Below are 13,132 nucleotides of genomic sequence, written 5' to 3'. Positions count from 1 at the left end.
TTTACACCTGGTATGTGCTGGTGGTTCTTGATAATGCTGTGCAAAAATCTAGTTGGAGCTGTAGGAATACATGTACATATTCCATAATGGTGATCCACTCAGCTTTAAGACTTTTCCTGTGTACTGGAGCAGACAATACCTTAACCCTTCAAGAGCTGGGCTTTTTTGGACCATTTCAGACGGGTAGGGTTGAATCTGTCCTCCCCTAAAATCTCCACTGTCCTCACTTTCAATACAAATGTGGAATTTCAACTCAGTCTGACATATGGTTTTGTTATGATCATCATTTGGCGTTCAAGGCCACACTCTTGCCAGCCTCTGTGCATTGAGCAGCAGTGGAAAAGTACATGTACAATGTACATGTAGGTCTACATACGGTACTTGTGTCTTAGAAATCTTGGCACAGTGCGAGAATGGTACATGTGTGTGTTCATTTTTCACAAACTTGGCGTCAAAACAACTGCCAAGAGTTATAATATTGAAACAAACTCCTAAAGGCTTGGCTTGTGAAAAAAATGCGCTGCGGGGATATTGGAAAATATGTCCGAGAATCTGCCCTCATCCTTGCTCTTTCAGGATTAAAGTTAATCACAGATGGCAAGCTCCCTGTTTGTTTCAAACCTCATCTAAATTAAAGAGGTTCCACTCGATGATAGCCTAAAATAACTTTTTATTTCTAACTTTTGAAATTATTCTTATTACTGGGGATGTTTCTTGTACTCTTTGGAAACTCGGGATACATTCTGGATACATGTGCATTTACATACATGTAAAGGTAAATAACTGGCTGTCAAGAAAATTTGGAAGAGGGACTTGATGACACTGAAGGGAAGTGTACATTTCCCTAACTTTACATATACCTGACTGAGGAAGAAATATTGTGTATTTAATTGTAAATATTATTGTTGTAGAACACATGGCCTGCCACTTAAAGTCAGGGACAAGAACTGATTCTGGGAATTAACACCAGAAAATCCTTGATCTTTCCCTGGACTCAGCACTGCAAGGAGAGCTGGTCAGTATCTGGCTTTTGTCCTCACTGTTCCAGTTATACATTGTACAACCTTGCTGTGAGTCTCTAAAAACATCCTCCAAAGTTGCTCTCATTTTGGCCATAAATTTCTGTTCCCTGTAAAGCAAACATTGACCCAAACATTGACCCTCAATCACCAGACTGGCCATTTAGTGACCACTTAAGTCTTTGATTTACAAATACCCCTGAGATATTGGGCCAGACCAGCCCTGGACCTTGCTCAGACCACAGGTCAGTGATGGTCAGATGATCTGGGACTGCCTGTCCAGAACTTAAAATTCCTGACTTTGCTGTAAGTTAATCCCTGTGTAACCTGTAGGCTACAAGTTGGCATGTGCACTTGACATTATTTTCGGTGTCTTTCATGGATAATTCTGGGAGGTCTGTTGGACAAAGTGGACCAAATGTGAAAGTAAGGACGTATGGTACCATTGCGAAGAAACAATTTCTTGGAACTTAATCAAGTGAACATGCCCTTATGCCCTTGTGTGTAAACTCTTCAAAATTTCAAACTGGATAGAATTAAAGCATATTATTAAAGGTAATGCAAGAAAGGAATTCAGAGTGTCATGTCAAGATGCAGTTCAAATCTAGCCATACTGCACAACAACCAAAAGACTGTTTTCCTGACAAAAAGCAATATAGGCCTACAGCTAATATACAAGTTGTAAGGCCGGATGAAACTCAAACTATAAGATCCAGTTTTCTATCCTGTTGCCTGCACATGTATCCTGTATGTGTAGGCATACATGCACATTTACATGTACATTGTGTTTGTCTTCCTTCACACTCTAGAAGATTTAATAGAGAAGATTAAACTGGCCTTCCAACTGCCAAGGCACCACCTTCCATTGTTTATTTCTTACTACTCAGGATGTCACACTGAATGTGCCAGACTTGACCTTGAAGCGAGATGTCAATGATCAATTAGGTCCTGGCATTAAGAATGTAATAATCATTTCCACCCTGTAATACAGGATGCTGGACTTCCTGCTTTGCTGTTGATAGGATAGGAAAGCAGCAGTTTTTGCCTTGTGAAAGCATATAAACCAGTAATGAACCTGCAAAATAATGTGAAATGAAAGTGAAACGGTACTCTTGGTATTTCTCAATGTATTATTTTTTTAATTTCTCAACTGTATGATCAATACTTCAGGAAATTCCCTAGTTAATTGCAGATAAATTCTGTTTCGGTTTGTTTGAACATGGTTTGAAAAACTTAATACCGTAGAGCTGGGATCCACATTTTTTTTTCAATTTGTGTTTTATTTTTTGTGGGGAGGGGGTCTTTTGGTTCAATTTTGATCAGCCATTTCCCTTGACTCTTCACATTAACCTCAAGTTACATTTCTGAATTCTTTCATTACTGTTCTGTTCCCTTAGAGTAAGAAAGGGAATCCCTTTAGGCAACCTAAATTCCTGATCTTTGTTGGCCACAACCTCTCCTCCCCATCAGGCTTCTTCCAACATTGAGCTTTCCCCACTTGCAAATGGTACAGCCCAGTGGGCGGAGCTACCAGCATGGCTTGTAGTGATGTATGGATTGACTTTTGGAATGATACATTCCCAGCTGAGGGTTGTAAACATCAGACATGAGACAGAAGCAGTACCATTGGCACAGATGGTGAGTGAAGTTGTAGATACTTGCTGGACAGTGAAATCTGGAGCAAATTGCAAAGTGAATTGGGTCATTTTATCAGTGTGTGTTCAGTGTGAGAGCCAGCCTTTCTTGTAAGAGGTGTGTACATTGAACCCTGCTGCATTCATCAGTCTCTTTTTACTGATAACAAGGGAGTGATGTCAAAACACAAGGTACACTTTGAATGTGAAGATGACCAATGGAGGCTAGTCTGCCTGTGCTGTTGGTAAGGAGCATCCAGCAACAGGGCATCTGGACAGGGTCTGTGAGGAGGCCATCCAGGAAGGATGTCACACCACTGTTTATGTCCTGACCTGCATGTCCTTGTCAAGTCAACCACAAGGTGCTGAGCTAGTGGGCCGGGTTTATTTGAAAACTCATTCATGCAAAGGAGTTGCCATACTTTCTGTTGGCCAGTGGCGGGGCAACATTGCTGGCTTTGATAGTCCTCGTCAGACATGTCAGAGACAGGATGAGTAAGTGTTATGTGCATGTTGGCAGAGTGTGCAGCTTAGCATTTGGACAAGCAACTTAAGTTTTTCTCATGAGTTGTCTGTGAAAGTTTGGGGTTTCCTTTGCCAGGAATCTCTGTGTGCAGAGTTTCGATGTTGTGTTCAGTCAGAGTTTATAGTTCTGTTTCCTGTCGGAATTGCAATCTGACAGTGATGAAGCAGCAGAGAGCAGCTTGATGTTCTCAAGGAGGAAAGCCATCCACTTGTGCAGAGATAACAACTGGAGTCTCAAGATTAAACAAAAAGACACAGCAGAGGCACCACACTGCTGCCATGATTAGATTGGAACTCCTGCTTCTGATGACTCAAAAGCTGACACAAGCTGAAGAGAACTTGCTACTTGATACACTGTAAAGTGCCACGACTGCCTGTGCACTGAGATAAAAAGGATAAGAACTTTGCAGTTGATGTTGATCAGATGATCCCTTCCCCAACTGACAGCGACTTACCAACTTGCTCAGCACCAACCAGATTTCTAGTTTGTTCATTCGGTCTTGTGAACATTAAAGAACATCAACAGTGTCACTTACCAGTACCATATCGGCAAATTCTCCTATGATGGCCAAAGACAGTATTCTAGTCATGTCCAAGAAGCCAACCAAGCGCTCCAAGTCCCTGGACCGGCGCTGGCCACGGCGTAACAAGAGCAGCACGGTGCGGTTTGCCGACGTGAGCAGCATTCAGATCTCCCAGCCATCCCAACCCAGGCGGATGCACTCCTTCTCTGACTGGGAAAGTGCCTTGGGTAGGGAGTCAGATATGCCCCTGAGTCCACCGGTGAGTCGAGTTCTGCTATTAAAAACTAAAGTTATCCTCTACTCCCAAATTCTGATTCAGAATGTAATGCTGGCTATTTCATACCTATTAATAGCACTAGCAGGACTAGTGTCCCACATCTCTTAACATGCTTAAGGTTTAATACAAGTGCGTGTAGCCTACAATTTGCCTAAGTAATTGACCCCTCTATTTAGCTATTCAAATTGTTTCAGGTGTAGCCATAAACCCAGGGCCTGACGTATACTCGTAAGAGTCGTATACTGTCACTCAGAGTACACGTCTGGCCCTGTTTAGGGGTCTAGTATAGCCTGTACTGCTGTAACTGTTGCTTTTCCCTCCTCCATCATGTCCATTTGTAGATAGAACCACTACTGGTACTAGTCTGTGCAGTGATTATTTCATTTCATTTACATGTATTTCATTTTTCGGATCCATACATCTACATTCAAAGACTTTCAAAATACATGGATACATTTAAACATTTGTGGCACATTTCTTTTGGGTAATCCAGCTCTCTCTGAGTCGAGTTCTGCTAAAGTTATCCTCTACTCCCAAATTCTGATTCAGAATGAGATGTGGGACACTTGTCTTTTGGGTAATCCAGCTCCCTCTGGATTACCCAAAAGAAACATACATGTACCACGTGGAGGGGCTCTCCAACTGGTTAAATAGGAAATGGAAAACAACATAAATTACTTAACAGTAGTGTTATTCATGTCATTGCATGGACTGGCCTTTTTTAGGACTGGCTTATTTTTGGACTGTCATAGTATGGCCACGGTTTTCATTAGGCCAGAATATGCTGTTTGAGTGTTTCACTTGTCATCATAGTTGCGGCTATGAATTCTGTATGAATTATACATGATGTACAGCCGGTAAAACGTGTTGGTGTTCCCAGAGTCATGTGATGCAGTGAGATATTCATGCTTGACTCACACAGAAGGAGTTCGATGTTTTTTCCTTACGAGTGTATTATTAACATTCCCAGAAATCCCCTCACGATCAGATTAACCTATGGAAAAGGCAGGAAATCCCATCAGCAGACTGTCACTGGCCCTACCAGTATATATTTACATGTAGCTCTGCTTGCTCCAAGGTACTCATTTATACATGTATACATGTATTTTCATTTCCGTGTTATCAGCACAGAGATGCTGAAACAGGAAGGAAGTTGGGTTTCCCTGAAAGCCACATCTTTTAATTCCACTTGGCTGCACCAGTAATAGCTTGAGGGATGTTCCTATTAGCCTGGACAATTGTTTTGATACCTACATGTAAGTCTTCCATATGTACATGTAGGACTTGTCATTTTTACATCTGGAGACAAGGACTTGTGTGTTGTTAACCTCCGGAGTATTCATACCAAGGAACAGTGCTGAGCCTATAAGCCTTGATCATAAGTCTGAGTAGCAAATTACCGGTATGCTTGTTTTCCATGGAGTAGAACTTGGCCCTTTGAAATACCCATGCAGATGTGTTACTGTTCTGAGGTTTACCGAACTTGTGCTGTGGATTAGAATGGGCAATATTATTAATGTCACACGTGACCGGTCTCTGGAACTTTGCCATTATGTGCAAAGCACATGTACCAGTATTGTGCAGTTTGCCAGTTTTTGGATGCAATTATGTGAGTAAAAAGGGTTCAGTGTAATGGCTTAATACTGAAATACATTTTGCAGGAAAGGCTTTTAACTCACAGTGGCTTTGGCAACTTCTGACTTGCCTTTGTAATCGTTCTTTGGTTCAATCAATTACTGGTTTTTATGGAGACACCAACATGTACTTTAATGTTCCTTGTCTGTGCTTTGTTTTAATAATAATAAGAATTTATTCTTGACATAGCATCTTGCCTTAAAAATCTCAAAATGTTTTACAAGAGAATCACAAGCATGTTGATAAAACCAAATGACAATTAATGAATATAAACTTTAAGCATACAGAATAATACTTTACAAAAATTAACTTTCAAAAAAACCTATTCAATTCAATTCACAATCACATTATTCAATTCTTTCCACATTCACATTAAATTCAAATAACTAATTAACTAATCAACATAAAACATTAAGAATAATATCTCCTAGAATGAAATGTCTTAAGTTGCTTCTTAAAACTTCCTTAATCACCGATGCTTCTGAAATGCACTAGGAGTTTGTTCCGTATACCCGTAGATAGAAAAGCCACGATTGTTGTGATTTTGCATATTCCACTAATGTTTGTTTTCAGTTTTAGTCTGAGTGAGTGTGCCTTTTCTCAGTTAGGTTGTGGATGTGCCGGGATTTTCAAATTTCCAGTTACTTTTTTTTTTTGTCTTAAGAAAAAATTGTGGCTTTCCTTGAAAAGGCCTTGTAGCTCATATGCTGGTAATTTTGAGCTCCCAAGAATAATCAAACGTTTTAGTTGAAAACCATTCTAAGTAAACTGTGGTTAAAAATAGGGACATTGGAGTTCAATTAATGCACCATATGCAATAGTACATACATGTACATGTACCGGTAGTCATATACACGTACTGTACATGCATATGTACATGTTCATATTGAGACCAGTATCGGTACTATCATTTGAGGTTCTTCTTGTGCAGTTTTCCAGCCCACGTACGGTCATAAAGTAAATTGTACTGGCAGTCCTAGCATAGATTATTCCTTGAAACGATAAGCAATACATGTAAATGATAAATTGACGTAGGTTGCTTAATGCATACATGTACATATGTGCATGTATGTACATGTACGTGATAATCAAGGTCAGTGTCACAAGTTTCTTAAGGCTTTGTTTCATTTTGAACCCATGGCAAAGCGTTAAATTGAACGGCACACTTTTTTGTTTGCCAAGAGTTAAGTCAGGCATTTCACACACAGTGTACCGGATACATGCGCATCTGAAGACGATCATATGAAGACCATGGTCCAATTATTCGTTAGTCATTTTCGGTATTTCCCCTTCCCTGCATGTACATTTAATTTGAAAGTGAATTGACACAGTGAAAAATCATATTAGCGTGTAATCCTTTATTGAAACAGCGAATTTCTTCATTTACAGTTTTCTATTACTAGCGATCATCACAAGTGCCAGTTCATTCCCTTTATAAAAAGAAATTGAAAGTGGTGCTTCCATGTTAGTGCGTGTATATTTATAATAGTCACATGTGGGCACCAAATTTATTTATAGCCAAATCCAATTTGGATTTTTCCTGGTAGTCGGACTTCCTGAAATACATGTACATCATGTAGTATAATATAACAGCTCTACTCATTGCAGCACACTGTCAAGTCTCATTTAGCAGACACAAACAGACAGTCTGTCAGCAGAGGAGCAGAAGAAAATTCAATTCAGTTGGGTGACTGTCACAACAGCACAGGTCAGGGGTCTTAGTGTCCCCGGAGTGACCCCTGCGGCTGAAGGGCGGGAGAAGAATCTCGAGGAAGAAACAGATTTTCGGCCAACCATTGCTGCCCATTACAGTGACCCAAATCATGTTTGTCATCTGCTCAGTCAATTTTGTTTTACTGGGTTTTTTTAATCCTTGGGTATCAAACTGTGATGTGACTTTTTCTCAAGTTCAAATGAGTATTTGATTGACACGCTGTGAGGAAAAGAGGTAAATGGGTCCAGTGTCCGAGTGTAAATTGTTTTGTATCGGTTTTTGATATACCGGTATGTGATTTGTGTGAGTGCCTGCAATATGAACTTTTCATTTTGTTTTAGTTGGTCATTCAGTGAACTGTGCATACAAACGTGGGAAATAGTCACAACACATTTTTTTTTTCCTGGGAGGATTATGCTGTCTTCTCTCTATTCCTTGCCTATTATCATTCACACACTGATGGTTCTTGATCTCGTCCAGGTTCTGAGCAGATGAACTTTCATACACTTTACAAAACTTACAAGTTTTCTCGATAATGCTACAAATCAAAGTTCTGGTTGGTTAGATTTTCATGGTTAGTTCACCAAGTCAATGCCGCATATTTTATATGGGAAACCTTACCATTTTAATAGAGGCAAGTTAAGTAGACCACAGTAGCGTCCATTCCATTCCGTTCAGTGACACTACACAAAGCCTGATGATTTCTGTTGGGAGACAGTGAGTGAGATCAGTGACATTACTGAACAGCTGAGATCAGTTGTGGTTCCCAATCCCCTGTGCAGGACAAGGCTGTACTTGTTCCCTCCAAAGAGACTGACCATAGGAATTATGTGATTCACCTGTGAAATATCTCTTGTGGCTCATCCTGGAAAATTTCCATGACTGGGGAAGAATTTGACTGTTTTTTTTTTTTGGTGGGTGTGGATAGAGATTCAGAGTTTCATACTGAGGAGTTTTTTAAACAATTCAGCATAATTCCAAATTAAAGTAAATTTTGAGCTGAAGTTTAATTTGAATGGCATGCTGCTTCACCTGTACCACAGAATCGCTTATTTTTCAAAGAAGAAATTACAATAAGAGAATGAATTTTAGATATCCAGTTAAATTCGGCAATCATGAGTCAATTTTGCTTCCCAATCTGGGCAAAGTGGCACTCTGGATGCAGGTTCAATGCATTTGTTAGATGTGGTCTAAGGCTTTGAGCAAAAGCCACCCGACAATTACATGTTCAATGTACATGCACCTCACTCTTGTTCGTTAGATGGAACGTTTAGAGCACACAAGGCCCACAAAAAACTATACCCTGTGTAGTGCAGAACTCTGCACATCAAAAATGTTGCAGCATGGCTGCTTTCCATTTCAAGTAAAAATGTCACTTTTGAAAAATTTGTTAGCCCATGAAAGACTCCTTACTCTGCTATTTGATCAACCTATCAGCAGGAAGTATTCAAGTTACATTTGCACCTGTAGGTTGAAGGTTGATTATGCTCACCCTTAAGGACCACCCAAAAGAGCTGGTCTAGTGCATCCTGTGGCCAGCATAGATACCAGTATGCCTCAGCGGTCCCATCAACCACAGCTCAGTGTGCCCAATGCAGCATGAAGGATGTCACAGTTTATTATTGCTTTGTTTATGCAGGAGGTCTGGTGTAATAACCCCATTAAAATGCAAGCAGGATTTAGTGCCAAGAAGTTTCACCTGAGGTGCAGGAAAGATTAGCATTGATGAACCCAGCAACTCTAGGCAAGAAACAAAGCCCTATGCCCTTTACATAAATTAAAGATGCTTGTAGACAGCCTGTACATGCACCAGTATGTGTACTCTTTGTGCATTCCATACTTTGAGATATTGATTGCAGAATTGTACATGTACATGTACACTGTTGTGTACATGTGTACATGTACATGGAAAAGTTTCTATCAGTTGACACTTTCTTCAAGTTCAACAAGCTTTACATGTCGTTCTTCCAGTTTTTTCATCATAATCCAGTCACAATATTTTCTCAGTTCATTTTTTTTTTTTTGCTTTTCAGAGATGATGTGTATGACTTGATTCATTGGTACCATGGAAGAATTCCATCCTCCATGTTGGTACCCACTCTCTGTACTGTCCTGTTCTCTGTACTGGGTGTCAGTGAAGTCTCAGGAAAGACAACTTAAAACTACTTGATTGTCACTTGTGAGATAACTAACTTGAAAACTACATATTTTCTGTTCAACACTGAAGTGTGTACATGTATGTCATGTCCAAATTGTGTTGTTGTGTCATCTTCCATTGGTTCCTTCTCATATACAAAATAAAGTTTGTGGTCTTGTCTGGGCATCAAATTCAAAGAAATGGGAACACAGTGCCCAGCAAGCTGCAGGGATGTGTGAATGATTGGATTACTCAGCCACACTCACAGGTGTGAAGAGAAATTTGCTAGCCAGGTGAATGAGGTGATCAGGCTGTCATTCACATCCATTTATAACTGAATAAAAGACCTGCCCAATAAACACAAGCAGGTCTTGCCAAGTCCAGTCTGGTTCATTGTTGCTCTATTGTGTGTCTTTTCATAACAAGATGTAGCCTCTTGTTAAGTGGGTATTTTGATTAGGGATTAGGTCATGGTCATAGCCAGGCTTGCATTGGATTTTGGGGCTCACCCTGAAATCTTCGTTTGCTTTGTACTTCTTTTGAGTTTCAGTCACATACTTTAGATCCACAAGGGTGTCTTTCCATTCCTTTAGGCCCTGTTTAGGGTCCATTTTTTCCTGTCCGTGTTACATCTGACACATTTCTTTGCAAGTTTAGAACATGTTCACTGGTTTCCAAGAGTGATTAGGCCATTCAAATTATCAGCAAAACAAATAAAAAGAGTTTGAAATCAGTTTCAGTGGTTTCCTTGTCAAATTACACAGGTCAGGTGTAACAGAGACAGAAACAAATTTCAGTCTCACACTGGGCCTTGGAATGACCCAGTTGCCTCAATGTGCTGTCTACAGGCACTAATGCTTGTAGCATCGTGAGCCGGTTTTGGAGACAAGCATGAACAACACATGTACATGTAAGGTGGGAAAGTTTCTCTGAATTCCCAAAGCACCCACATGAACATTTCCCTGCTGTATTTCTGGTGTGTGGCAACTGGTAATGTACCGGTGTCACATGTACACGTAGGATACATTGATGATACTCCATGCACATGTACTTCAGTAGTCACTACAAAATTACAGGTGCATTGTATGGTGTGTTGAAATACAAATTGGGCTTCGTAGTTATTATTAAAATACATGTATGCCAGCCACTGGTTTGCCAAACAGAAATGAGAAAGGTGTTGACCACTTCATGTACATGTATATTCCCAACTCTGCATACAGATGAACTCCGGAGTTCCTTTTTAAAGTGGGGATTTCGATTGGATTCCTTGATTTGCATTTTAGCCAATGATGAAGAAGCCAAATTCAGAAACATTGAAAACAAAAAAGTGCACACTGTGTGTTTCCTGACCTGAAATGTATGAATCAAAAGAATGAGACGGCCAGGCTTTGCATCTTTTCAAAGGCAAAATGGAAGATGAATGGACAAGAATTCATTTACTTCGAAATTGTTTACTGGGTTTATTTTTGTAACTTATGGCTTATGAAATGCTTGTTGGTGGAACTGATGGACTTCACATGATATTTTACTTGGAGGACAGCAGGCAGGTTTTCTCTTGCTAGACCCACCCATGTTGATGTGAGAAGTTCAAGTTTATTTACATTCTCATTCTGTTTATTATGTTAGCCGCCAAACACTCTAAGTTCCCATGATCTCATAAAGATCATAGGACTGCATAGCCAACTCTTACCTTGGCAGTTCACTCAGATTAGGGTGAGGAACAGCCAGTCTCTTGTTGTATGCATTGACCTCTGTCAGAGGGCTATGCTTTCATGAGAATATGCCTCAAGGAGGGCAGAGTACTTCATTTGTGTGCTGATGTAGAGTACATGTACGACATGTACCTGTGAACCATACACAGCCTAAGGTATGATTGTCACCTTGGCTTACCCCCAACGTGACCAGAAAAAATGAAAAAGGGAGACGGGTTTAAAGAGGAAAGAGGATCACAATCATCACTTTCTCTGAAAATGTCTCAATACTGACCCCTTCCACCATTGATGATCTGTCAGTTTGCAGCTGATGCTTACTTCTCCTTCCCTATCCCTCCTCCCAGCTTCTCCAACCAAAGGGAAAAAGTCCTGGCAACACCAAGTCTGGTCTGAAGACATGTCAAACCACAAGTGCTCATAAGCACTGGAGTTTCTTTACCCATTGCAAAATCAAATGTTTAAATCAAAAATTTTATATAGTTAATGTCCGAATACACTGTACAGTGAAGACATTAAATACATTCAATGCATTTGTTTACATGTGTGATCGATATTCATTGCCCAATTTTGCCCTTTAATTTGACAGTGCATTGCATTCTACCAATCTGCACCCCTGTGCAACTCCCCACGGTACCCCATAAGTGGGTGCACAGATGTTTTTCAACAAATAAATGTTCCATTTCCGAAACTTAAGAGGGCACTGTCCATATGATATACTGGTATTCCTATATTTAGAATGGGTATATACATGTACATGTGTACTGGTAGTTCTAATTTTAACTCAAATTGAAAAAACGGATGCCTTTCCAAATTTCCAAACAGGGATTGTACATACATGTATGACATATGATGCAAGATATAGGGTGGAGAGAATCCCCCCCCCCCCATTTGTGTTGGCCATCGTTTGATCGGAATCTCAGGAATTCTTTACAGACTTCTGGGGGGATATGTTGGGTAACAATCGTCTAGACTGTGTATAGGGATTGGACATGTGGAGGGAGTACCCATCGGCCCCAGATCATGCGCGGTATCATGTATGAATGTAGCTGGTAATCCAAATTTTTGACACCCAATGTAGTTTTCCAGGCGCAATAGGATTTTCTATTGAATCCTTTCGTCTGAGTGAGTTTAACTCTCCAGGTAAATGAAATGTAATATTTTACAATGACACCCCATCAGGTTGTCACCCTTAGCTTGCTGTACCGTCACCTCTTGTGTGCTGTGTGTCACCTCCAGCTTGCTCTGTTTCACCTGCAGGTGCCCTCCTTGTCAAGAGTTTTTATTGACCTCTGTGTTTGTAATAACATGTAAATTCTGGTTTCATGTCACTGTAAATTGGAGGTTTTTTTTTTGAAGTTGGCAACTCATAACTCAACTGGGGCCCAACGTAATCACCCAGGAAAAGACAGCAAACATTGTACTTCTACTTGTAGAGCTATCATGTAAAATGGTAGGCCTATTTGTTCACGTCACCTTGAAAGGGCTTTATTTTTTTATTTTTTCTTGTTAATTTATTTATTTAAACCATCTATATTGAGGGTAACCCATCCAGCAGGAGCTGATCATTTGGGACCCTCATTAAAAAAGAAAAAGAAACACATCAAAATTGTAATGTAAACATTACCACCAATACACAAAAAATACAAATATATCAGAGTCATCAACAGAAAAAGATTCCTCATTCTTAAAAAATAGCTGAAAATTTACATTTGAAATCCAATAAGAAATCAAACATGGGGAAAAAAAGTTTAAAAAGAGGGGGGGGAAATAGATATAAATATCAGGGGGAAACATTGAGAGAACATTGAGCACCCCATTAACTCCCTCAAGAATTAATATTAGCCATCCAAAATGCAAGCACAAATGAAGTGGAAGAGTACAAGATTAATACATCGGACTCATATCCTGCTGTATTCAGCAGCGACCGAAAAGAAGAATAAGGACCTGAACGACTG

General features: G+C 40.0%; 1 protein-coding gene and 1 long non-coding RNA gene across 8 annotated transcripts in view; one reads left to right on the top strand and one right to left on the bottom strand.

Moving 5' to 3' along the window:
* Nucleotides 1-13,132, top strand: part of LOC110985084 (uncharacterized) — a 131,073-nt gene that overhangs the window by 64,188 nt on the left and 53,753 nt on the right. The window contains exon 1 of one of the 3 annotated variants that reach the window (XM_022245832.2): nt 2,647-3,961. The exons of the other annotated variants lie outside the window; for them this stretch is intronic. Within the exon in view, the coding sequence (XP_022101524.2) occupies nt 3,740-3,961 (222 nt within the window). The 5' untranslated portion in view covers nt 2,647-3,739. Of the gene's footprint in view, nt 1-2,646; nt 3,962-13,132 lie in introns of those variants that run through there. 3 annotated transcript variants of the gene reach the window in all.
* The window catches only part of LOC147796607 (uncharacterized), a 41,696-nt gene that overhangs the window by 21,434 nt on the left and 7,130 nt on the right, over nt 1-13,132 (bottom strand). For 2 of the 5 annotated variants that reach the window (XR_015427773.1, XR_015427777.1), the window contains exon 2: nt 7,950-8,032. This is a non-coding gene — a long non-coding RNA (uncharacterized LOC147796607). Of the gene's footprint in view, nt 1-7,949; nt 8,033-8,820; nt 9,598-11,451; nt 11,786-13,132 lie in introns of those variants that run through there. The other 3 variants (XR_015427776.1, XR_015427775.1, XR_015427774.1) reach the window with 3 other exon arrangements.

Source organism: Acanthaster planci, linkage group LG15 (assembly GCF_054643075.1).
Source record: "Acanthaster planci isolate LZ-2023a linkage group LG15, COTS_SCS, whole genome shotgun sequence".
NCBI lineage: Eukaryota > Metazoa > Echinodermata > Asteroidea > Valvatida > Acanthasteridae > Acanthaster > Acanthaster planci.
Note: the sequence above shows the minus strand (reverse complement) of the source record. Positions and strands in the feature narration are given on the sequence as shown.